General features: G+C 45.4%; 1 protein-coding gene across 1 annotated transcript in view; it reads left to right on the top strand.

The window, feature by feature from the left end:
• The first annotated feature begins 9590 nt into the window (after positions 1-9590).
• The window catches only part of RAB44 (RAB44, member RAS oncogene family), a 31586-nt gene continuing 14060 nt past the window's right edge, over positions 9591-27116 (top strand). The window contains exons 1-7 of the mRNA XM_019738647.3: positions 9591-9689; positions 14218-14435; positions 22339-22450; positions 24113-24287; positions 25516-25662; positions 26301-26391; positions 26803-26898. Of these exons, the coding sequence (XP_019594206.3) occupies positions 14229-14435; positions 22339-22450; positions 24113-24287; positions 25516-25662; positions 26301-26391; positions 26803-26898 (828 nt within the window). The 5' untranslated portion in view covers positions 9591-9689; positions 14218-14228. The remainder of the gene's footprint in view (positions 9690-14217; positions 14436-22338; positions 22451-24112; positions 24288-25515; positions 25663-26300; positions 26392-26802; positions 26899-27116) is intronic.

Raw genomic sequence — 27116 nt, 5'->3', positions numbered from 1 at the left:
TTTAAGTAGTACAAAAGCAGAGTCAAGCAGTTGCAATAGAGGCCACACAGCCCTCAAGCCTAAAATACCATTTACTCTCTTGTCCTTGAAGAAAATGTTTGCTGACTGTGGTCTGGAGGTGTGAGAGGAGGTGGGACGATCTTAAGAAAGATAAGCATCACCTTGGGAGGCCCAGGTGAGCCCTTTGTGTGGGCTTCAGGTGATGGGAGAATACTCTGCTCTAACAAGGGAAAGGGCACTTCTACAGGACTGGAAGGCTCAGGGGGAGCTGGGCATCCATCCAAATGTCTCCATTACAGGCCTCGGAGCCCTGCCCTTTCCCTGCTGGCTGGAGCTGTGCATTCAGGCTCTCTTGTACCGTGTTTCCCCCAAAACAAGGCCTAACCGGAAAATAAGCATTAAAATGTTTTTTCAGGATGCTCATAATATAAAATAAGCCCGAATGCATCTTTTGGAGCAAAAATTAATATAAGACCTGGTCTTATTTGGGGGGAAATACGGTAGGGCTTATTTTATATTATGAGCATCCTGAAAAATCATGCTAGTGCTTATTTTCCGATTAGGTCTTATTTTCGGTGAAACACGGTAGTTCCACCGTCTTGAGTACAAAATCCAGGGGCTGCTTATCAGCACAGCCTGCCTTTGGGCCACGCGAGACGAAGGCCATTTAGAATGCTCTTGTGGATTTCTCCTGTCTCCCACATGCTGCCCTGGATGAAGCCCGTCATTCTCCTTCTTCAAGGCTCCTAGTGCAGTTAACCAAAGCCAGGCAGCTCCACGTCCGCATATTGAGCATTGCCCACGTCTTTGAAGCGCTCGACCTTGCCGAAGTCAGTGTTGCCCTGGAATCCTACCCGCACCTCACCCCAGTCCACTTGACAGCTGAGTCTCGGGCATTGCGGTGCCATAGCCTGCCAGGAGATACCACCCTACTCACCACTGGCAGCCAGGTCCCTATTGCCATCTCACTGGCAAGGGATCCATTTTCAGAAGCTCATCTTCATTTTTTCCCCCTCAAAAGCAACCTGAGACAAGGACTTGTATGCAGGTGCTTTACTTGGGGGGTGGTCCCTGGAAGCACAAGTTAAGGAGTGAAGAATATGAGGAAGGAAAGGTAAAAGCCACTAACGGTGTTGTTGAGCAAGCTCTGCTGTGTGTAACTAGAACCTAAACTCGCCCAGGTCTGAGGAGACCATGTGGAACGTGCCCGAGAACTGTCCTTCTGGGGTACTTACCTGGGTACCTCTGGGGTACTTACCTGGTACCTCTGGGGTACTTACCTGGGTACCTCTAGGGTACTTAACTACTGACACTGTCCATCGATGATTGAGGGCTACTACCAGGGACAAGTTTAGGTTACTTCTCCCAGGTGAAGCTGGTTCCCGTTATGCCAGAGAAAACCAGAAGGATGCACGCATTTGAGGCAAGAAGCTAAAGCCCTGCCAGGAACTATCTACCAAAGCTTCAGGTGAACACAGATATGGGTCTGGGGGATGTGGGTGTGGCAGCAGCAGTGGCTGCTATAACCACCCTTCAGCCAGCCTAGTGCCCAAGTCAGCACGTTGGCAAAAATCATGTGGCCTTGCCCTCTCCCACCCAGCCCACTGAAACGGGAGCTCTGTGAGGGTAGGTCTTTGCCTGTGTTGTTCACTGCTGTATCACAGCACCCAGAAAGCACCTGGCATGCAGTAGGTGTTCAACAAATATTTGTTGAATGATTCACCATGGCTTGCATTTCCTTCACAACCTGAGCACTCCAGCCCCAATCCTCACCCCTAACCCACCCGGTCCCAGCATCCCGGTCACTATTCGTCATCTCTTGACAACCAGTCTGGCATATAACCAAGGTCATTTGCAAATTAGCAAGATCACAAAAATTACAATAGCTAACACATCATCTGTCTAACATGGTTCCAAATGTTTTACACGGTTTATAGCACTGAATACTTATAACATACCTGTAAGGTGGGCATTACTATTGACTCTATTTTACAGATGAGAAACTCAGGCAATAAGCCCTTGAATCACTTGCCTGAGGTCACACCCCTGGGAAGTGGTAGAGAGCCAGGATATCCACCCTGATGACCCAGGTCATACTGCCTGCTCAATAAACCAGAAAGGGGAAGTGCTTCACCCGAGCCACCACCACAGTGACAATTCTAAGAGGAGGCCTGCCAGGACCTATTTCCTCTGTGACCCTCCTCGGTCTTTGATATGATTTAGAATTTTCTCACTCTTATGTAAAACGTGCTATATAAATGCAACTTCCAAACCAACTCGCTGGCCCTGGTTTCCCGTGGCATTGCCAGCCCTCCTAGTTTGCAGCCAGCAGCTGAAAGCAGGGGGACCCACGTCTCCTAGTTTGAATTCCAGATCTCACCACCGCACCCCAGAACAGAGTATCTTGCTTCAGGATTTACTAAACTGTGAAGTGAATTCCAGTATCTTCAGGGAACTGAAAATTCGTGAGTGCGACCGTTTCACTGTCTTTGATCCTTGTTCATTAATTCTGTTTTTGTAAAATGCAGTTTCTGAGCTCAGTGTTTGTAAGTCCAGGGACACTGTAGTTTAAAATTAGCTCCACTGTACCCAAAAAGGCCTGGGTCTAACTTTTTTCTTAGGACTTGGTTATGTTCTCCTGCTAGTTGTCTCAGGGGCAGGTTTCTCCCCTGGGGCTGGTGCAGAGGGCAGGCCAGGCTGAGCACTCCAGGGCACTCAGGCTCCAACCTAGAGGGGGTGACACCATGCCCACCCCGCCTTCTCTGTGGGGACAGGGGTAGGGGGCAAAGGAACTGAGATTTCCTTGAGAACCTGGGGGCTGGGTCTTAAAAATCCAACCTCACTTCGTTCAAAGAGAAGTGGAGAGAGCCCCTCATTGGAGAGAAAAAGGTCCTGGATTTGTTGCATTTGCCCAAATCCAGCAGCAAATACTGCTGGCCCTACTTTCAGAATATATCCAGAGTCCAGTCACCTCTCGTCACCACCTCCACCGCTGCCCACCTGGTCTAAGCCATCCCTTCTTGTCTGGATTATTTTAACAGCCTCCTCACTGGTCTCCCTACTTCTGTCTTTGCTTCTGTACGGCCTGTTCTCCACAGTCAAAGCAGCCAGAGGGATTCTTTTAAAATCTATGTTGGATCACATCACCCTCTAAATGACTTCTGTCTCACTTACTGTAAAACCAGGTCCTTATATGGTCTACAGGTCACACTGCCTGTTACCTCTGACCTCATCTCCGCTCTTCCCTCCATTACCTGTTCTAGCCACATTAGTCTCCTCACTGTTCCTCAAGTGCACAAAGCATGCTGCTGCCTCAGGGCCTTTGCACTCACTGTTTGTTCCCTCTTCCTGAACACCCTCCTTCCAGATCCCTTTTCTCACATACTCCGTTCCAATGCCACGTTGTTGGACAGGGGTCTCACGGCCACTCCCTCTAAAACACACCCCCACCTTTCTAGTTCTTCACTCTGCTTTACGTTTCTCCACAGCACTTATTGCTACCAGATGTTATATTACATATGGAATTTTTTTTTTCACTTTTGTATCCTCAGAGCCTAGCACATTGTCTGGCATATACCAGGTACTCAATAAATATTTGTCGAATAAAAAAAATGAATGCCTTATTTAGTTCAATAAAGCCATAGAAACTCTCTGAGTATCAATTTGCTCATTGGTAAAAAGGTGATAAAAGGATGGTTAGTTGTGAGAATATATATTTATTTAGAGATTAAATTTATTACTTTTGAATTTTCTTTTGTTTTGAAATCATTTGAGACATACAGAAAAGTTGCAAAAATACTAAAACAATTCCCACATACTCTTCACCAACAAGTCCCGAAACAGTATCATTTTACCACATTTCTTTCATCATTCTCTCTCTGAATATGTACAAATTATTCTTAAATATATGTTTGAATGGGTAATGTATAAATACGGTACAAAATGAAAGTTAACAAAAATCTCCCTCCTTTTCCATCCCAACTGCTACCAGTTTCTTGTATATTCTGTCAGATATAGTCTATGCACTTACAAACATATATGGATGCATGTGTTATAGTATAAATTGCATTTACACACATACACTTTTTTTCATGCAAAGCATACTAGACTCACTGTTTTCCACCTTGCTTTTTTCATTCAACTGTATATTGTGAAGGTTGTTCCATATCGGTCCACCTGGCTCCTTCTCATTTTCTCCGCAGCTGCACAGTCGGCCATTGTACGGACCTATCAGAGTTTATTTAACCACCTCCCTGTTGGTGGAAATTTAGGTTGTTTCCAATCCTTTACTGCTACCGACAGTCTTGTAATGAATATCCTTTTATATTGTCATTTTGTATATCACCTGTAGGACAACTGACTAGAAGTGAAATTGCTGAGTAAAAAGATTTTTGCATTTTAAAGGTTGATAGATATCACATTTCTTTTCATGAAAAATGTACCAGTTTATGTTCTTACCAACAGCGTGAAGAAGTGTTTCCCTACATTTTTGACAACACAGCGCATTTTTAAAAAAGGTTTACTAATTGAATAGTTTAAAATGGTAGCTCGTTGTAATTTTATTTTTTATTTCTTTTATTACGAGTGGAGATAAGCATTTTTTTTCATGGATTTAAAAGCAATTGATTACTTAGCCATAAAAAAGAATGAAATCTTGCTGTTTGTCCAACATGGGTGGAACTTGAGGGTATTATGCTAAGTGAAATAAGTGAGACAGAGAAAGACAAATACAGTATGATTTCACTTGTCAGTGGAATCTGAAGCACAACAAACAAGCAAAACAACACAGACTCATAGATACAGAGAACAAATTGGTGATTGCCAGAGGGGAGGGAGGTGGGGGATGGGTGATAAAGGGGAAGAGATTAGGAGATACAAATTTCCAGCTATAAAATGAATAAGTCTCAGGATGTAGTGTACAGCACAGGGAATATATTCAATAATATCGTAATAACTTTGTACGGTGACAGATGGTTACTTGACTTGTCGTGGTAATCACATGGTAAGAAATATTAATGTCGAATCGCGATGTTGTACACCTGAAGCTAATATATTGTATTTCAACTATATTTTAATAAAAAAAGATAAAGTAAAAGCATAAATGTCACATTACTAGGGAAAAGAAAGCAATTGGTATTTCCCCCATGAATTGTCTATTTACATATGGTGCCAATAGCTCTAATGCATTTTTGTTTGTTCGTTTGTTTTTGTTTGTTTTTAGTTTCAGGTGTACAAAGCAATGTAATTAGTTAGACATTTAAACCCCTCATAAAGTGATAACCTACCCCCCAAGCTACTACCCTTCTGACAACTTATATAGCTGTTACGATACCATCGACTATCTTCCCTATGTTGTACTCCACATCCCGTGACTATATATACCTATATATTTAGTTATAGTTGACATTCAATATTATTCTACTTCAGCTTCAGGTGTATAGCACATTGGACACAGTCTGTGAAGTGATCCCCCTAATAAATCCAGTGCCCATCTGACACCTTATATGATCTTTACAACATTGTCGATTATATTCCCCATATTATATTAACTACCAATTTGTGTTTCTAAATACCTTCACCTTTTTCACCCTGCCTCCAACCCCATTCGCATCTATCACCCTGATGGATCTAGTACCTATTTGGCGCCATATCTAGTTATTACAATATTATTGACTGTATTTCTTATGCTGTACCCTACATCTCCATGACTACTGTGTAACAACCAATTTGTACTTCTTAATCACTTCCCCTTTTACCCACCCTTAATCCCCCCTCCCATCTTAAAGAAGTCCTTCTAAGATTCCTTGTAATACTGGTTTGGTGGTGAGGAACTCCTTCAGCTTTTTCTTGTCTGGGAAGCTCCTTATCTGTCCTTCAATTCTAAATGATAGCCTTGCTGGGTAGAGTAATCTTGCTTGTATGTCATTGCTTTTCATCACTTGGAATATTTCCTGCCAATCCCTTCTTCTCTGCAAAGTTTCTGTTGAAAAGTCAGCTGCCAGCTGCCAATGGGGGCGCACTTGCAGGTAACCAACTACTTTTCTCTTCCTGCTTTTAAGATTCTCTCTTTGTCTTTAACCTTTGACATTTTAATTATGATGTGTCTTGGTGTTGGCCTCTTTGGGTTCTTCTTATTTGGGACTCTTTGTGCTTTCTGGGCTTGTATATCTATTTCCTTCACCAGGTTAGGGAAGTTTTCTGTCATTATTTCTTCAAATAGGTTTTCAATTCCTTGCTCTCTCTCTTCTCCTTCTGGTACCCCTATAATGCTAATGTTGGTACACTTGATATTGTCCTGGAGGCCCCTTAAACTCTCCTCAATTTTTTAGATTCTGTTTTTGTTTTGCTGTTCTACTTGGGTGTTTTCTGCTACCTTATCTTCTGCATCGCTGGTTGGATCCTCTGCATCATCTAATCTACTGTTGATTCCCTGTAATACATTCTTCATTTCCATTATTGTATCCTTTATTTCTTACTGGTTCTTGTTCATGGTTTCCATCTCTATTTTTATGCTTCCCATCTCTCTGTTGAAGTTCTCCCTGAGATCAATGAGCATCCTTATAACCAGTGTTTGGAACTCTGTGTCTGATAGATTGTTTATCTCCATTTCGCTTAGTTCTTTTTCTGGAGCTTTGTTCTATTCTTTTATTTGGGGCATGTTTCTTTGTCCCGCCCATTTTGACTGCCTCCCTGTGTTTGTTTCTATGTATTAGGTAGGGCTGCTATGTCTCCTGATCTTCATAGAGTGGCCTTATGCAGTAGGTGTTCTGTGGGGCTCAGTGGTGCAGTCTTCCTGGTCACTTGAGCCACACGCTCCAGGTGTCTCCCTTGTGTGGGTTGTGTGTGCCCTCCTCTTGTAGTTGAGCGTTGGTTGATAATTGCGCATCAACGGAAGGGACTGACCCTAGGGCTCACTAGTTATGAGGACTGGCTTTGACTATAGTGGAAGAGTTGTTGTGCAGGAGCTGCCTCAGCAGGACTCTGGTGCCTGCCCAATCTGCCCCTTGGGTGTGTCATACTTGGAGATGGCTGGATGATGCTCCAGCTTGTTTTGAAGCTGGCCACTGGGGGTACCAGCCCCAGGACCACCTTGGAGGGGATCCTCTGTAGGTCAAGTTTAGCTACAGCCCATGCCCCACCCGGGGCCACCCAGCAGCAGCCAGAAAAAAATCCACCAATGTCTGCCACCTGTGCTGTGCTTGGAGGTGCCTTGAGAGGCCAAGCCATGAACCAAGGTCGGCTGCCGCTAGTGCCAGCTTAGGGCTGCTCAGCCAGAGGTACAGGACATGCTCAAGTCAGATGCTGCTTGTCTGCGTTCCACGAACCTTTGAGAGACCCTAGGAAAGTCTGCAGCTTGAGCCAAGGCTGGTGGTCTGCACAAAAAAGCCACTGGAAGTGGCTTGGGTGTGCCCAAAATTTGGGCGGGGCCAGGTCTTGAATCACCAGGGCGTGGTAAACGAATGGCAGAGACTCACATATGGTGGCTGCCTGTATCTGCAAGTGGTGAAGGGGAAGGGCTCAGCAAAGAAACAATGGCCTCCACCACCTCCCCATCCAGGAGAAAGTCGCCTCTCCAGCACCCATCCCAAGCCAGACAACTCAGACAACTCAGTTCCCCACCATATGTTCCCGCCGCCTTTCCAGCTGGAGCTGCCCCAGCGCTGGAGCTCAGAGCCAGTGATTCTGTTGGTGGGTAAGTCTGTGTGCTGTCCCTTTAAGAGGAGCGCCTGTGAGCGCAGCCTCAGTTAGTCTCACTCAGTCACAATCTCCGCTGGTTTTCACAGTCAGAAATTATGGGGACTTCTCTCCCTAGCACTGGAACCCTGGGCTGGGGTGGGGCTGAGACCTCTGGCTCCTCTGGTGGGTGGGGAGGACCTCCATAGCCAAAATATCCCTCCTGACCTTTAATAGTCACACATGGGTGGAGGACCAGGCCATTCCGTGTCTCTGCCCTTCCTATCAGTCTGGAGGTGACTTCTGCAAGTCTTTAGTTGTAGGGCTTCAGTTCAGTTTGATTTTAGGCGATTCTTGATAATGGTTGTTTTGTAGATTAGTTGTAATTTTGATGTGGTTGTAAGAGAAGGTAAGCACGACGTTTACCTACTGCACCATCTTGGTTTGAAACCTCACATTATTAGTTTTTTAATCTGTAGAAACTCATGATATAAGGAAGAAATTAGCTTATTTTCTCTGATATGTGAATTTTTTTATAGTTTGCCTTTTGATTTGTCAAGGGTGACTCTTTTTTGCTATTCAGTCGTTTTTTATTTTATTTTAAAATTTCTACATAGTTGAATGTCTCAATCTTTTCCTTTATGGTTTCTAACACTTTGTGATATGCCTGAAAAGGCTTTGCTGCTCTATGATTATTTAAAAATTATCCCATGATTCCTTATGGCATTTGTTCAAACATACACAAAAGTAAAGAGAAGACTAGAATGAGCCAGTGGTTGTCCCACCAACTTCAACAGTAGTCAGAACAGGACCAGAGCCTGTATTATTTCGTCTATACCCCACCCCTTCCCCCTATACCTCCATTATTATTATTTTATTATTTTTTTATTGGGGAAGGGGAACAGAACTTTACTGGGGAACAGTGTGTACTTCCAGGACTTTTTCTAAGTCAAGTTGTTGTCTTCAATCTTAGTTGTGGAGGGCGCAGCTCAGCTCCAGGTCCAGTTGTCGTTGTTAGTTGCAGGGGGCGCAGCCCACCATCCCTTGCAGGAGTCGAACTGGCAACTTTGTGGTTGAGAGCCCACTGGCCCATGTGGGAATCAAACCAGCAGCCTTCGGCGTTAGGAGCACGGAGCTCCAACCACCTGAGCCACTGGGCCAGCCCTACCTCCATTATTTTGAAGTAAATCCCAAACAACATAATTGTATGATTTTTGTTTTTAATGCTTAAACTTCTGATCCATATGGAATTATTTCAGAGATCCAGCTTTGTTTTTCGCAGATACCTAGCCCAATCTCTCAATGGTTTATTGAATAAACCATGTTTATCACTGATTTGAAATGCCACCTTTATCATACACTAAATTCCCATATATATGTAGTTGAGTTTATTCCTGTCTATTCTTTATTCTCAACCATTGATTTATCCATTTTTATTCATGCTCCAGTACCACTCTGTTCTGATAGTTGTAGCTGTATAGTATATTTTGGTGTTAGGTTAGACTATCCTCTAAGCCTCCCCCAGACACTGTCAGACACTCTGCAGACAGTGCCAGAGAGTGAGGATTGGAGGTGAGGCATGGTGTGCAGGTTTGCACCCAGCTTTAGCCATAACTGTGCCCATCAAGACTCTGGCTGGGATAAGGCATGGCATCACCCTGTCCAATTTCTGACTTTGCCTCTGAGGCCTGGCTGACCTTGAGCAATTTACCTCACGCTCGGGGCCTCTATTTAGAAGGACCTCCTGCCCAGCTCCAGAATTCTCCCTTTCCGAGATTCTGGGAGTAAGGGAGCCGTAGGAGTACCAGGCAAGGCTGTGACAAGATAACCAGTGGCCTCTACAGGAAGTCTCATAGATTAACACAGGAGATTGGCTCTCTGAGGAAGGAAAGAGTAATTAAGCAAGCGACAAGACTGTTAACCGTTCCAGAGCTCGTGAGCTCCTCGGGGTAGGGGTTGCCTCATCACCAGGTCCGGGAGGCACAGGCTGCATGCACGACTGGAGACTTCGAGAGGTGAGAGCCACCCTGGAACTGCGATGCTTTTTTTTTCTTTGGCGAGTTGAGGCTGAGAGAGGGAGTAGGGGTCCCCATCCAACTCCTATGACACGGTACAAAGGCTGAGTCCTCTTCTCTTGTGAATTTGGGGCTCTCTGTATGGGGGTGATGGAGGGCACTTGGGTAGGAGACTGGAGTAGATTGCCTGCCTTAAATGGTCATGAGAACTGGGGCAAGTCACCTGGCTTCTCAGAGCCTCAGTTTCTTTATCAGGTTAGTGAGGGGAAGAGAGAGGGTGAGTAGACTTGAACAAGGCACTAAGTGGTCTCTCAGGCCCACCATGTTGGGCGATTTGGGTCCTGTGACTGTCGCTATTATTTGTAGTTATTGAAGTAAATAGGGTGAAGAGTAGACCTAGCTCTCGCCCGTTTGGTGAGAGAATGATGGAATTGGGGTGGCCCTAAGGCACCTGCAGACGCTGTATTGCAATTCTGCCGCTGTCCCCACCCCATCCTTCTGGTACAGCTTCCACTTGCTGGCTGAAAGCCTGTGGAGCCTGCTCCCCTAACGGAACCCCATAGCAGGGAGCTGTTTCTTTCCTATAGATTGCCTGGGAGTGGGATTCATTTGCTTTCAAGTTTGGCTTTAAACTTTGTGTGATTTTTGGGGGGAGAAATGTGAGGAGAGGAAGTCGTGCTGAGGGGGGTGCTCCTGGTAAGGGTGTGGGGCGGCTATGATCCAGTCTGGGGAATGTGGCAGAGGAGGGGCTGCTGACCGAGGGGTGCCCCTGCTGGCTGGCTGTGAGGAGTGTTATTCTGAGTGAATGAGTGGGCAGAGACCTCCGTACACGCCAACGTCTGTGAGGGTGGTCGTGTCCAACTGTGAGAGAGCCGACCATGAGGGAGTGGTGGTGATGGCTGGCTGAGTGAAGCTGGCTGAGAGAGAGGGTATGTGCGTACACATGTACACCTGTGAGAGGATTCACTGAAGGATGTCCCCTCTGTCTCTGAATGGCCACGCCTGGCCGTGAAGGGGGCACAGACTGTTTTCAGAATGTGTTGTAAGGTTGTGAGGGGGGAGTACACTGCCTCTGACTGATGGTGACAGGTACTTTGAGGTGGCTGCAGGACACCTGCTGCTTTTCTGCCCCAGGCCTCCTGACAGGCAGAAAGGGAGCCGCTGAGTGCCTCCCCCCATGGGCTGGCTCAGAGGGCTGACATGAGGGCCGAGGCAGAATGGGTGCTGGGTGCTTCCTTTTTATAAAATGTCAGGGGACTGCTGAAAATGGGCTGTGGATGTGCTGCAACTACCGTGTTTCACCGAAAACAAGACCTAGCTGGACAATCAGCTCGAATGCGTCTTTTGGAGCAAAAATTAATATCAGACCCAGTCTTATTTTACTATAATATAAGACCGGGAATATAATATAATATAATATAATATAATATAATATAATATAATATAATATAATATAATATAATATAATAATATAATACCAGGTCTTATATTAATTTTTGCTCCAAAAGATGCATTAGAGTTGATTGTACGGCTAGGTCTTATTTTCGGGGAAACATAGTAGGAACTCGCTGGGAGGGATATTAAAAACATCCTATGTCTTGGGATATGGTCACAGGGAATTTATTTCAGGATTCTAATTTCCTTGACTTGTGGGAGCCTGACAGACTCAGCGTTGTGGTATCCATATCACAGTAGACTCTTCCCCCAGTACTTTGTTTCTAGAAGCTTCCGCAGTGAGAATCATATCTTGTTGCTTCACATGTGTTATCTCCATCAACGGAAATGCATGTGACACTTGCGTTTCCAAGTCTCACCACCCTGAGCAAAGCCTGCCCACTCCGCCCTGCTCCACGAAGCACTTGTCCCACCCACAGTCTGCTCTATCGGTGATCCACAGAGGGGCCTTCTGCCCATCAAGGAGGTACCTCTCCAGGAAGTGGTTTGGAGGGAAGTCCCTCCTGTGACAAACCAGGGGAGTGGAGCTGCTGCTGGCTCTCCTACCGACTTCATGGCTTGGGCAGGTCTCTGAGTCTCAGAGCCTCCCTTCCTCAGTTTTCTCATCTGTCAAGTGGGGATAAATCGTATCTGTACAGTACCTGGCTTGTATGGGGCTCAAATGAAATTTCACCCTCATCCATGTCATCATCACCACTGTCATTGCCACCTTTATCCAGCCGTCACTATGTGCTGGGCATGGCTGTGAGTGACTTACATTGATTATAGATTCAATAAATGTTTGCTGAGTGCTTATTGTATGTGAGGCACTGTTCTAAGCATTTGGGATAGAGCAGTGAACAAAAGAGTGAACTTCCGACTCACATGAGGCTTATATTTCAGTAAGAGGAGATGGAAAATTTACAAAATAATTGAATAAAAGACTATTCTGGGAAGATGACAAATGCTAAGAGAAAGTAAAGTCAGAATGCGAGGTGGCGTTTCAACTTTAATTATCTTATCTAATCCTCACCACAACCTTGTGGTCTCATGGTCCAGTGAGGAAACTGAGGCACAGAGATGTTAAACGGCTTCTCCAGGTCTCATGACTAGTGAGTGGCAGGACTGGGAGAGGCAGAGTCCGTCTGACTCCAGAGCACTGTGACTGGAAGTCACCTCGTTTCTTGGGTCTCCTTTTCCACATCCATGGGACGAACTGCCAGGAGGAAGGGGCACCTTTTCCTAATTCACCCAAGGGAACCACCTGCATCGTGGCATGACTGCTTACCACTCTGCTGGCATTCAGTTGGTGCTCAGTAAATGCTTGTCACTTAAGTGCATGCTAGATCTGGGGAAGGGGTTGGGCAGAAGGAAGTCTTCTCAGAAGAGGCATGCTGGTAACTGTTCTTTGGGAAGAAAAAAATCCCTGATTTGTAGCATTTGCCAGTTCGCATGGAGTAAATACTGATTGCAAGTGGCTGATTGCAAGCCGCTGAGTTAGGAAGAGATGCGCACAATTGGTTCCAAGAGCCCCTAAGATCTGGCTCCAACACACCATTGCAGTTTTACATCTATGATCTGAAAACTGCATCCGAAACAGACGTTGAAGGGCCCAAGAGTGAGAGACAAAGAGCCAGAGCGATGGAAATAAATAAATGGAGAGGAGAGACTCTACTTAACTTTAAAGTTTGGGGGCCTCCCCGGGGCGAGGAATTGCTTCATCCAAGTCCTATGCAACCAGTGTGAGGAATTTGCCCAAGGGGAGGCCGGACCAGTGTCTCCAGTCCACTGGAGTGACACCATCATCCCTGAAGCAGAGCTCCCTGACCCTTCCACTCAGCCTGTCTGTGACCTTTGGCCCCATCCAAGGAAGCCCAGAAGGGGTGCACATGCTGCTCACTGCTTCTAAATCCTGCCCGCCTCCTTTAGAGCTCAAGTCCCATGGCCCATAGGAAGCTGCCTAGCCCCTCCCACCCCATAGTTTTGTGTACCCAGATTTATTCCTCTCAGGACGGGCCCCGACTCTACCCCTTCCAAATTCCAGCTTCCCTTTCTCCTGCCCTGGGGCTTCACCTGGGCAAATTCTTATCCATCAAAATCTTTATTAATTGAATGACTGACCTAAGACCTTCAACAACAGATGAAAGGACCTTAATTAATGAATTGGACAACCCTTACTTGAGCACCTACTATGTGCTAAGGAGCTGGGAGCAGTGTGGACCAAGGTGCACAGTGACATCCATGGGGGACCCCAGGCCATCATGGGACCACAGACAAGGAGGCACTGAACCTTACTTGAAGTGTGGGGAGTGGCAGCAGGGAAGGCTTCTTGGAGGAGGTGGCCTCTAAGCTGAGGAAGGAAGAGATATCAGCTAGGTGAGGGGATAAGAGAGTCAGGGAGGTTGGGGCAAAGGGAGGAAGGGTGGGTGGGAATCTGGCATTCTGGGAATGGCAAGTGGCTCAGAAGGATTGACGTGGACCGTGGGGTGTGGGGGTGAGGGAATGAAGAAGGGGCATGTCATGTAAGGCCATAAGAGCCATGTGGGGGAGCTACTGATTCCTTGGTGTGTGTGCCAAAGGAGTAGAGAAATGGTGTTGAGGAGGAAAAGAGGCGAAACTGAGAGAGGGAAGAGTCAACTGTGAAGGAATCCCCTCCCAGAAGGTGGGATCTGAGAAAATGAGCTCAGAGGAACAGGAGACAGGGCTCAGCAAGCTATTTCTGGTCCTTCAGACAATGTGATTCTGGACGACCCTATGTAACCACCCCCGAGTCAAAAAATAGAACAGGGGCTCTTTTACGTAACAGCCAGAGAAGACTTTGGACAGTTGAGCAGAGATCTGAAGAAGATGAGGGCATGTGGATAAGTTGGGGAAGAGCGTTCCAGGCAGAGGGAACAGAAAGGGCAAAGGGCCTGAGTGGGATCTGCTAGAGGCCATGGGGTGAGGGGTGGCATGAGGTCAGAGAGGCCAGTGGGGATCCAATTGGAAAATCCATGGTGGGTTTTCTCCAGGGGTAATAAGGAGCCATGGGAGGGTTCTCAACAGTCACTGACTGTACAGCAGCCTAGTGCTTCTCACCATGCTTCATCTCCAGGCAAAAGCAACATGGAGACTGGACTGAGAGTGACCCGAAAAGGCCGGAAGCTGGGCTCCAGCCGCCGGCGGCAGACACGAGAGCCTGCTGATGGCCAGGATGCTCCTGTGGCTGCAGAGCCAGATTCCTGGTCCTCCCAGGCTTCTGCAGAGCTTCAGGGCTTCTTTCAGGACTCTGGTGCCCAGGAGAGGGGCTTTGTCACCCGTGAGGACCTGGCGGTGAGTCCAAGACCCCATCTTACCCCTGAACCCATTTTCTGCAGCCTCCTAAGACTTCCCATCCCAGGAAGGTGGGGCTTGCCTGCTCTTTCCCCTTTCTTTCAAACTTTGATTTCAGAAAAGGTGAGGAATTTGTTTATACTAACGTGTAAATGACTGATACAACTTTATGTGGTCCTCTCTTCCAGAGCCATTAACATTTTAACAAAGGAAAAGGCTTTCAGTCCAAGAAGTAACTTGCAAATGATGTAATTTCAGGCCCAGTGAACAGGAAAATCTTGGGGAGCAGTTAGAGTCCTGGAAACCAAACCATATCAATGGCTATAAACTTCAGTGAAACATAAGATCAGTCATGGTTGTGTGTCCTGATAAGGAGTCTTAGGCTGTGTCCTAGACCAGACTGTCTGATTTTTCTTTGTTTTTTCCTCATTCCCTGCAAAGGGGCCTATGTGGATTGTTAGAGTCTCACCGGGCCTGCTGTCTCCTCCTGATACTGCTTCAAGCTCCAGACTTGGTGCTTCCCTCATCAAAACTGACCTTTTCTATATTCCAGCCTCAGGCCCACAACAAAGTATGAATGGCTGATGTTAAAATATAATTTTCTAAAGGGTAAAAAAAAAAGGAGACTTTCAAGTAAATACAAAATCAACACTAATCAAAGGTCTTACCTAATTAATTATTGTATTAGTTAATGAGGGAACCAGTAAGATGTATGATGGGTTCAAAGGGCATTTGAGAGGTTAGGATATTTATAGGCAATTTGACAGAAGAGTGTTAAGATAAGATTGCTGAGTTCAATTTTTAAAATTGCTGATGTCCAACAGGCCATAAACCTTTGGAGTTATCTGTTCTGCTAGATAAAATTATTTTCATCTCTCCTGGACACAAATCTTCAAGTTAACAAGTAACTTCAGTAAGTTTGGGACTTTTTTCCCCCGCCCCCTTCTTTCACCTCCCCTCCCCTCCCCCACTCTGGTTCAAGCCGTTGTTTCTCAGTCTAGTTGTGTAGGACACAGCTCCCTAGCCCATGCTGGTGTTATGAGCCTTGCGCTCCCCCCAGGAGGGGCAGTTGGTCTCTGGTCAATGTCGGTGGCTCACAGCAACCCACGCCCAGCTCTCCAGGGCAGCCCAGCTCTCAAGCTGTTGTTCAGAATCTTAGCTATAGAGGGCACAGCTCACTGGCTCACGTGGGAATCGAACCAGCGACCTCCACCTGAGCCACCGGGCTGGCCCAAGTCTGGGACTCTTAATTAAAGGTAAACAGTGAGATGAATTAAATGTATTGTTCTAGTCTATACCTTTTTGCCTTATTTTCAAATTTCAGATAATATTTCTAGGATCATAATCTCCACACTTTCTTCTTGATATGAAAAAGGCTGGTCTTATCAGATTTGGCTTGATTATTTCCATAGGCACAGCAAGGGTGGAAATGAAGCCTGGGCCTCCTCGAGTTTGCTCTGAAAATCTAGGCTTTTGATACATTGAGCCATTTTAGCTTCTGTCCAGAGTTTTCATATGGAATCCTAGGTTGTACTTTTAAAATCTCTGTTATTTACTCTTCTATCTAAAGGGACCATCTGTCTCAATTTGCCTGGGACTGGAGGGGTAGCTGGGATGTGGCACTTTCAGGGCTAAAACTGGACAAGTCTTGGGCCGATGGTGATCAGTTGACCTCCCTACTTCTACTGTGTTTCCCCAAAAATAAGACTGGATCTTATATTAACTTTTGCTCCAAAAGATGCATTAGGGCTTATGTTCAAGGGATGTCATTTTTAAAATCATGCTAGCGATTATTTTCAAGTTAGGTCTTAGTTTCAGGAAAACATGGTATTCTAAAGCAAGGAAACCTACCCAAGACTCTCTCTCGACCAACTTTCACCTGTAGCCCCTATCAATGTGAAGGACTTCCTTTCTTCTTGAGGTTCCCAGTTTTTCTAGGATCCCTCTCCTGCCCAGAAATGGCTTTCCTTATCACCTGGTTCCTAGGAGGACTTTGCAGACATTGGCTCCCTGGGTATCCCTTAGAGTAGACTTTTTACACCTGATTAAATGAGAACTATTGTCCAGTATGACACTACAGTTGCAAAACTGATTTATCTAACTATATCCTAGCATAAAAGATTTTTACTGAACCTGTGTAAATAACTACATTGCCATGGAAAATAAGGAGATTCAGTAAAAGTATTAGTTTTTGAATCAGGAGGGGGTCAGTGAGATACAGATACCATTTAATATGTTTAATGTCAGTTTACGAAAGCAATAATCTACTAAACTGAAGATTAGAGAGAGCTCAAGAAGACAGAAAAAGAACTTTCTTATAGATCTATAAAAATAGACCAATAAAAATAACACCAAATATATTCCTAACAAATAACCACAGCTAGATTTCCTTGAATCATTCATTCAGTTCCCTGGAATTCTTGTTCTGCTGGATCGTGGGTGAGCGGGCTGCTTCTGGACTCAAAAGAGTCCTAGAAATTGTCAGCCCGCTAGCTCAGTCTAAAGGTTGGCTAATGTCAGCTGGGCATCCTCCCAAGTGAAACATCAGTTGTTCAGAGAACCTGGTGCAGTTCTTTCCTACAAGACTTTGAGTCTGTCCTTTGTGGAAGACACAAACTGTGGCCTGCAGCTTTTAACTGAGCCTGCAGGCAAGGGTAGGAAAGGAGAAACTTATTTAGTAACGACACTGAAAGGCTGTGGCTATTTATTACAGTAACCAATAATATCAGAGTGGAAGAGAGTAAAGTTCTCTCTTGGGATACAGTACATAACTATTTCATGAGGGTTTCACCAGTATTTGCCCTGAAGATAACATATTATGGATAGCAAAGGCATTGAGAAATTTCCAGGGCCTTCCCATAAGGCATGCAACTTCTGAAATAGTGATATTTATAGCATTTTACCTGTGTAAGCTTAGCCTAGGAAAGGCTGGACATCTCTTCTGATTTGACAGTTCTTCCCATGATGCTCTTCTTTTTTGCACCCAAGCCATATTTAATATCAGATTTTGTTACAGGTGAAAGCCTCAGTTTTTATTTTCTTCTACGTACAACAAATATTACATTTTTCTTTATTGATAATGATCAGCTTATTATATTTTAGGAGCAGATATTAAACACAACTGTATTAATAAATCTCAATGAACTTTTAAAATACCTTATAAGTTGTCCAAAAGGACATTAGAAATATTTCAGCATCAAGGATTTGAAGTAAGAATTTCTTTATAATTTTTGATTTTTAATGTTTTTTTCTAATTGAGGTATAATTGACATAGCATTATATTAGTTTCAGGTGTACAACATTATGATTTGATATTTGCATATGTTGCAAAATGATCACCACAATAAGTCCAGTTACCATCAGTCACCATAAAGGTACAAACATTTTTTTTCTTGTGATAAGAATTTTCAAGATCTACTCTCCTAGCTACTTTCAAATAAGCAATACAGTATTATTAACTATAATCATAATGCTGTACATTACATCCCATGACATTCATGTTATAACTGGAAATTTGTACCTTTTAACTCCCTTCACCCATTTAGCCCACTACCCACCCTCCACCTCAAGCAACCACCAATCTGTTCTCTAGATCCATGAGTGTGGGATTTTTAAAAAAATTATTGTTGTTTTTAGATTCCACATATAAGTGAGATCCTATGGTATTTACCTTTTTCTGTCTGACTTCTTTCACTTAGCAGAATGCCCTCAAGTTCCATCCATGTTGTTGCAATTGGCAAGATTTCATTCTTTTTTATGGCTGAATAATAGTCCATTGTATATATGTACCACATCTTCTTTACCCATTCATCCATAGATAGACAGCTAGGTTGCATCCATAACTTGTCTGTTGTAAATAATGCTGCAGTGAACATTGGGTTGCATATGTCTTTTTGAATTAGTGTTTCCATTTTCTTCAGCTAAATTCCCAGAAGTAGAATTGCTAGATCATATGGCAATTCTATTTTTAATTTTTTGAGGAACCTCCATACTGTTTTCCACAGTGGCTACACCAATTTACATTCCCACCAATAGTGCATGAGGGTTCCCTTTTCTCCACACCCTCGCCAACGCTTGTTATTTCTTGCCCATGATGCTCTTATAATAGTGGTAAAGTAGTTAATAAATATAGAGAAAGATATCCTGAAGTTTTTTTCTAAATTTAGGATCTGATTTTGGGGAGCAAAATGAAAAGAGCTATCAGAGAAATAGTACTTGGTTACCTATTTAATCAAAGTGACAATAAAATAAAACATTTTGAAATAAATAAGAAGGTAACACAACTGCAAGGATATTTAGCTCTTTCATAAGAAAGTTACCTTAGATTTTTGTTTTTAAAAAATTAGAACATGATAAAGCCAAAACATAGTAGAGAAAATTATTCTGTTGAGATATGGAATCAGTTATCTGGGCAACTTACACAGAAGATAAATAGTGATTTCTTTTTAACCCTTGCTAAGAGCTCTAAAACCAATTTATCATTTTAATCAAGATGGAGCCCAATTCTAGTTTTGCATTAACTGTAACACGTGGCAGTAAAAGTTTCACAAGTTTTGTTTTTAATTTATTTATTTATTTATTATTTTTTTTAATTTAATTTATTTTTAAACCCATCAAAATTGAGCAAATTTGGCAAAATGCTAGCATATTTCATAGCTCATTTTCAGACTCAGGTATTATAAGTCAAGGCAAATAAGATTTCCTTTCAGCAAACCCTTTACAATTTTCTATATCTATTCAGGTTTTGCCTTTTTATATTTTTCATGTTCTGGAACAACCAGACACTTTAAGACAAAGCCTCTTCCTTATCCCTTGGAAAGCAACAACACACCCCACTTTCATTGTAGACACAATGTATTTCTCTGTCACTATTATTCCCAGTATATCTCAAACACCTGTAGTAATTATAATTTTTAACCAAAGTAATTAACCTCTATTTCACAGAAGAACTGGGGAATAAATAACTGACTTATATTAAGCATTTTAGTAGACTAGTAAAGCTCACAAGGACAGATGACATGACTTTCTACAATCACACATATTCCTTGCATAACTTTTTTAAAAATTGTGATAAAACATACCTAACATGAAATTTACTGCTTTAACCATTTTTATGTGTGGAGTCCAGTGATATTAAGTAATTCACATTGTTGTGCAACTATCACCACCATCCATCTTCAGAACTTCTTCATTTTCCCAAACTGAAACTCTGTACCCATTAAACAGTAACTCTCATTCTCCTATTTCCCTAGCCCTGGACACCCCGATTTTACTTTCTGTTTCTATGATTTGACTACTTTAGTTCCCTCATATAAGTGGAATCATATACTATTTGTCTTTTTGCAATTGACTTACTTCACTTAGCGTGATGTTCTCCAGATTCATCCATATTGTGGTATGTGTCAGAATTTCCTTCCTATCTAAGGCTGGATAATATTCCATCGTATGTATGTACCATATTTCATGTATCCATGCATCCCTTGATGGACATTTGAGTGCTTCCATCTTTTAGCTGTTGTGAATGTTGCTGCTATGAACATGGGTATACAAATATCTACGAGTCCCTGCTTTCCCCTCCATAACTATTTAAAGTGCCAAAAATGAATTCACTCATTAACATGACCCAAAGATATAGCTGCTCTCCAGCATGTGAAAGTAAAACGACATAAACTTAAAATTATGCTTAGCAATCAAGGTTTCAGTATTAAAATGTTCTTAATTTAATATTAATTCAGGTTTTTCAAATTATTAAGGATCTTGGAAACTGTTTAAGGTGACACACTCCAAAGTATAAGTACTGTTGATATAATGTTTGTTAGAATAACTAATCAATATAGTTGAACACAAATTTACATTTTTATAATCTTAAGCATTATGTGCAGATAACATTGGTTTATTTGATCAGTAAGACAAAATAAGAAGTGTAGGATATTCAGATTAACTAATTTCTTCACAAAAAACAGATCCAAGTCTTATGAAAAATAAAATGTATACTTGTATCATACTAAATATAAAGCAGAGAAAACACAGATAACTATTATGTGTGTCTTGCAAACCAAAATTATTAAACCGATCTAATTTGTCCAAAGATTCACCTTAATTATATGAACCTGGCTCCTTAAAAGTTTTCTGAGCAAACAATTTCTTGTAAGAGGGATTTTTAAAAAACGTTTAGCACCTTTAAAGCATTAGAAGTTCAGTTTCTTTATTTTCTGTGACTTCGGGAAACATTAGATTTATATAAGCACTTATTTGTCCCTACAAACCAACGAACACAGAACCCCTGGAAGAGACATAGGACTCTAAGTTACTAATAACCTTCAGCTGTAGAAAAAGATTTCACACTCACAATGAAATTAAAAGCTTTTCTGAATTACAGACACGTAGACGCACTGACATAGAGAATGTCTGGCTTCATTTCTACAACTTCAACTTTAGGTCAAGAGTCAACACAGCAGCACAAAAACTCAGCAGTCCAGATCTCACAGAGCTGTTCTCCTTCCCAGTAGGTACAAAATTCCTGACTGATTTGAGGTCACATGTAGAAAAACAAACACCGCCACCACCAACGAAAGATTAGCAAGTCAGATTTTCTATTGTCTTGTAACCAACTGACACTAGGGGTCCGTCATGTGTGGCAAAGAGATCACTGAATGGTCAGTCCATAAAATTGAATTCCCCATCATTGCTGCCACCAAAAGCAAAAACACAAATATAGCAAAAAGGAAAAGGAAAAAAAAATAATTAAAGAAAGAAGGAAACTAGAGAAACAGAATCAGCAAACTGAAAGTTCTATCACACGTGCCAAGAAAGTGCCTGGACTTACGGAGCCCATGGGGGCACTTTTCCAACAGTGCAGTTTATTTGATTCTGACGCAGAATCCCTTGGAGCATCTCCATGGAACTTCTCAAACTGTTCATTTCCAACAAGGTAAATCATGACCCTTAGGCGAAAATAAAATGAATACATATTGAAATTTTTATTATGAGTGATCGAAAGCATTTTAAAAGCGAGGTAATTTAACAAAGAAATGTCAAAATCAGATTGCTGAGTTAGATTTTTAAAAGCTGATTAATGTCCAACAGGCCATAAATCTTTGGGGTTGCCTGTTCCAACAGACAAAAACAATTTACATTTCTCCTGGACAAAATCTGTAAGTTAACCTATGACTTCATTTAACATGGACATTTCATCAGTCCCATGAGATGAATTACTCGTATTCGCAATTCTATAGTCTAGAAGATGCTGAGGTGGCTTTTGCTTCTGTCGAATACTGAAAGGAAGTGCTGTGCACCTTTTGGACTTATTTTTAAATTTTTATTATTTTTTTAATTTTTATTTGGGAATATTGGGGAACAGTGTCTTTCTCCAGGGTCCATCAGCTCCAAGTTGTTGTCCTTCAATCTAGTTGTGGAGGGCACAGCTCAGCTCCAAGTCTAGTCACTGTTTTTAATCTGTAGTTGCAGGGGGCGCAGCCCACCATCCCATGTGGGAATTGAACCGGCAACCTTGCTGTTCAGAGCTCACACTCTAACCAACTGAGCCATCCGGCCGCCCCTGGACTTATTTTCAAGTTCCAGATAATTTTTGGACACTGATAAACACATTCTGGGAAGGATTGGCTACTGTCCTCTATTAGGGTCCTAAAGGGATAAGACTCAGAACAGATGAATGTTGGATGGAGAAAGGAAACAGGTGTGGAGAAGTTCAAGGCTCTGCTGAGAGGGCTGTCTTGCATGGGGGCTGGAAGTCTCAAGGGTAGGCCGTGGGTCAGGTTAGGCGTGGGACTTCAAAATGGGGGAGAGGGGACGTGGGCATGGCTGAAGACAAACATCCCCTTTTTGAGGGTGGCTCAGAGCCTTCCCCAGTGGGAATAGCACTCAACTTCCCCCTTCCTTACAGATGGCCAAGTTCAGCTTCCTGGTCGGTGAGGAGGAGCCAGAGATGATCTTTGACTGGGTGGATATGGAGCGGAAGGGTCGCCTCTCCCTTGAAGAATTCAGCTCTGGGCTCAGTATGTCTGTCCTGGGAGGGCCCCTGGGGACTTACTGCACAGCCAGTCTGCCCAGCACGGGGCGAGGCTGGGCTGACAGGAAGGGCAACAGTGACACTTTACCAACCAGAGGATCTTCGTAACATCCTTGAGAGAGTTCAAGGCAGGGATGAGAATCCTGATTACTGTGAGATGAGAACATTAGCCTGGGTGGGAAGGCAGTTGGTTGCAGGCAGATGTGATTCCTTCTTTTCCCACCAGCCAAAGCAGTTCATTGGTTGGGGGCTCTGTTGAGTATCCCCCCTCCTCCAGAGAGGCCTCCAGGCTTGCTTTCTGATGTGCGGCTTGTCTTCTCCCCAACAAAAGGCTTCTCTTGAGCAAAAGGTTAAGCACCCCCCCCCCACCCTTGAGACCACAGGCCTTGTTTCTGGCTGTGGAATTCTGGCTTTGGTTAAGGGAATTCTAGGTCCCAGGGAGCAGCAAAGGGTGAAATTTAGTGAGTGGGACTTCCCAGGTTCTTAGCCCCCACTGGGCAGGGCTACTCGGACACCACCTTCTCCATACAGGCCCAAAAGGACCTGAAAAGACCAAGGCTGGCAGAAAACAGTACTCCCATTGATCTCGATGGGGGAAGACCTTTTGGCCCAGGGAATGGAAGATGTGGTGTCCTCCTAGAGACCCTGCAAAGCATGGCTCAGCCTTAAATGTCTGCAAAGCCATCCAGAGTTCTTACGTCTGCTGAGTCTCCAAAAGTTTGGGGGACAACAGAGAGAGAGGCCAAGAATCTGTATTTATAAGTTGAGACCACCCCAGGAGGTGGTTGCTCCAGTTCTGGTGATTGAGAAGCTGAGAGTGGGGAGGCGGAATTGGGGCCTGGAATCAGGGTGGGGGGTGGGGTCAGAGAGAACATTGTTGTCCATAGAGCTCCAAGGGCCATCTTCACATCTGTATCCAATCGTGCCCACCATGCCGGGGACTTCCCAATGCCTATGGAACAAAATCTAAACCCTTTCCTGGGGCCCACAGGGCAGCACCATCCAGACTCTGCCAACCTCTTGGATCTCACTCAATGCTATTCGCCTCCTCCAAAGGGCCAATATGGCTCCTACCTCAGGGCCTTTGCATGTGCTGTTCTCGCTGGCGTATATTTCCCTAGGAATCCACATGACTTGCTCTGTCTTGTTATTCCCATCTCAGTTCCAATGTCACTTCCCTGGGACACTCCTGACCACTCCCTCTAAAGCAGACCCTGTCCAGTCTCTCAATGAAAATTATCTTCTTTACTCTTTTAGCTCACTTAGTAAATTTATTTTAAAAAGTGTATCCATTTCAGCACTCACATGAATGTCAGCTCTATTAGGGATTTTGGCTAATTTTGTCCCCAGAACATAGTAGATACTCAATAAACATCCCTTGATTAAATGAATGAAGACTGTGTTGGCCACTATGGAGCTGCTGTGTGACTTCCAGAAAGTCTTTTGGCCTCTCTGGACCGCAGATGTTCATCTGTAAAATGGGCACAATGTCTACCTTGAGTAGACTTCCAAAGTTGACATGAGGAATGTAGGAACCTGACCGACACAGATATAACTATTTCCCCAATGGCTGGAGTAGGGTAAGGTGGGAGGTCAGGGGCTGAGCCCAACCCCACGCTGTTCCTTTGTGTCCCCTTCTGTCCCACAGAGACGATCTTTGGCTCAAGCCCGAGCTCCCAGAGGCTCCGCAAAAGGAGGCCACTGTCCTCCAAGCGAGGATCTGTGGCCACCAGCTTCCCGGTCCTGGAGGAGGCTGACGCTGAGGAGAAGGAGGCATTTTTTGCCTTCATGGAGCAGCTGGGGGCTGGCCACTTGCTTTCTGAGTAAGGCCAGCACAGTGTGTGTGTGTGTGTGTGGGGGGGGGTGTAGAGAGTGGGGGGAGGGCAGGACAGGCACTGCCAGTCAGTGTGGGCGAGGACTCACCTGGATACAGTGCCAAGGTGCAAATCCTGGTTTGGCCACTTGTTAGCTGTGTGACCATGGGCAAGTGACCTAACCTCTGACCTGTTTCCCCCGCTACAGAGTGAGCATAACAGCTCTTATGAGGCCATGTGTGGAGATGCCTGGTCATGAGGAGTCCATCCTACCCCAGCCCCTCCCTCCCTGTCTGGCCCTAAGAAGGATTATGAGCTGAGGTGTCAGCTTCCCAAGTGTACTTACTGTCCTAAAAACACAAGGCTTCCTGAGGGTGCCTTTCTTAACCCAAAAAGAGGGACCCATCTAGAGTGATGTCAGACATGGTGATGGCCTGGGTTGGTAGGCTTGGGGACAAGAGGGCATTTCGTCCAAACTGTGTCAGGTTCTGGGCTGTGGTTTACTCATGCTTAGAGAATGGGGGCCCTGCCTAAAAACGCCCCTGTCACACCCTTTAGTTCCCACTGGGTCTACAGAGCCAGCAAGGGATCGCCCAGGTTCACCCACGCCACAGGGTTGTGTGAGGACAAGCTCTAGAGGGCGGGGCCCAGTGTTGTGGGGCAGGCAAGGTGGGACATAAGGTACAGGCTGGCGGGGTAGGAGTGGTGGGGAGCCATTTACCCACTTGGCAGCTTGGCCTGGGCTCAGCCCTCTGGCACCTGTCTTTACGACTTAATTAAATCCATGTGAAAGCAGCATTTATTAAGTGCCAAGCCCCAAGCTTTCACTGGGTACTTTCACTGGCCGAGTTTCATTTCTAGCAAACTTGCTGGGCAGGTATCAGCCTCCCCATTTTACAAATAAGCCCAGAATGGGCATGGGACTTGCCAAAGGTCACACAGCTACAGAGTGGGAAAAGAGAGAAGGCAGATGGAAGGCCTGGGCAGTCAGGCTTCCAAGGCCCCCTCCGTATAATTCATCACCAAACTATAGAGAGACGAAGTGTTATGGGGGTTAGCGAAGGGAGAGGGCACATCTGGGAAGGGTTCCTGGAGGAGGTGGCATTTGATTGCACCTGTAGGTTGTAAATAGATTTTTGTAGCCCAGGTGCCCAAGTCTCTTGGAGTGTTGCCATTAACACCAAGGACTGGGGCTCCCCCTGCTTCTGGCCCCCCTCATGTCTCTTCCCCTCCCCAGGCAGGCAGAGATCTGGCAGCTGTGGGGGAAGCTGCGGCAGGAGGAACCCCAGCTGGCAGGCAATCTGGAGGGCTTCCTGGCCAAGATGACCAGCCGCCTGCAGGAGGCGCGGGCCGACAAGGAGGCTCTGGAGCTGACCCTGAGGAAGTGAGTGGGAGCCGGGGGTCCTCTCCCATTTGGCATCTGGCACATAGCGGGTGCTCTCTACATTTTAGTTGAACCTTAATTGAATTTCCTCAGCTCCAGAAAAGGGGAGTCCAGGGCTCCACAGCAGGACCTGGGAGCTGGACAGGGAAGAGCTGAGCTGGAAGAAGGGGTGATTTAGTGGGGAGGACAGAGTTGGGCCCTTAGCAGGAGTCGGAATGCCGACTGTGTCTTGGTGCGGGCAACTGTGGCAGCCAACTCCAGGAGCACTGCTCACGAGGGTTACAATGTATGTGGTGGCCCTGGGGTTGGCAGGGGCACAGCCTGCAGGGGATCTGAATTATGGAGGTAGGGCGATAGTGACAGTAGGAAGTGGGGACAGAGTGATGGGGCAATGGGGACCAATATTGTGATGGTTACAGGAGTCAGTGTGATGGGATCAGGGTGACAAATGTCAAGGGCAGAGGGGTCAGGGGCTGTGATTAGGATGACTGTTCTCAGAGTGACGGGGTCAGTAACCACTGACCCCTGAGGTGAGCAGTAAGTACGATGGACTTCAAACTGAGGTGCAGTCCCCCTCTGCCAGCAGCAGGGTCCCAGGGTGCTGATGGGCTGCCTGGCCTGCCTCCCACCCCTTCCAGGCGGGACTCTGACCACCACCGAGAGGTCCAGCAGCTGTACGAGGAGATGGAGCAGCAGATCCGCCAGGATAAGCAACGACTGCAGGCTGAGGTGAGCTCCTCGCTGCAGCCTGTGCCTTCCCCCTGCCCTGGACTCCTCTGCGGGCTAAGCAGTGGGGCCGGTGAGTGGCCAGTGTGGGGTAGCAGGAGTTGCTGGGAGTGGATCCTCTCATACCCCCCATCAGAGAGGTGGGGTGAGGAGTGCTGAGTCTGAGCCCCCTGCCCCTCTCTGCCAGGTCTCATTGTGTCCCCTGAAGCCAGTCCTTCCGCCCTCTGGGCCTGTTTCCTTGTTGCCACAATCTAGGGTTGCGCCAGGGAAGTTGTCCTGAAACCTCCTCCTTGCTGGGACATCCTGGACCCTGGACCCCAGGCCTGGGTGGAGGTGAAGTGTGGGGAGGGCCAGCCCAGCCCGGCTGGGTCTTAGATTCCGCAGTACGGGAGCTGAGACCTCTCTGCTCCCCAGAGCGCCTCCCGGAACCTGGCGCTCAGCTCCCAGATGCAGGAGGTCCTGGAGGCCAAGGAGCGTGAGGTGCACCAGCTGATGGAGGGCCAGAGGGAGGTGAGTGACAGGGCCTCCCCGGGAGCCCAGTTTCTGACGATTCACAGCCTCTGACACCCCTCTCCTAAGGATTCCCTGGGCTGGTGGGGCTCCCACATGAGAGTAGCCCGTTGGGAAAGAGGTGTCTTGGGCCCTTTTCTGAGACGAGGCCAGGTAGTACAGTGGGAGCACTGGGACACGAGTCAGAAGGTCTAGGTTCAAATCTCTGGGGTTCCAGT

This window comes from Rhinolophus sinicus, chromosome 2, assembly GCF_057876585.1.
Source record: "Rhinolophus sinicus isolate RSI-liver-muscle chromosome 2, RSI-T2T, whole genome shotgun sequence".
Lineage (NCBI taxonomy): Eukaryota > Metazoa > Chordata > Mammalia > Chiroptera > Rhinolophidae > Rhinolophus > Rhinolophus sinicus.
This window is presented reverse-complemented; position numbering and strand designations above follow the sequence as displayed.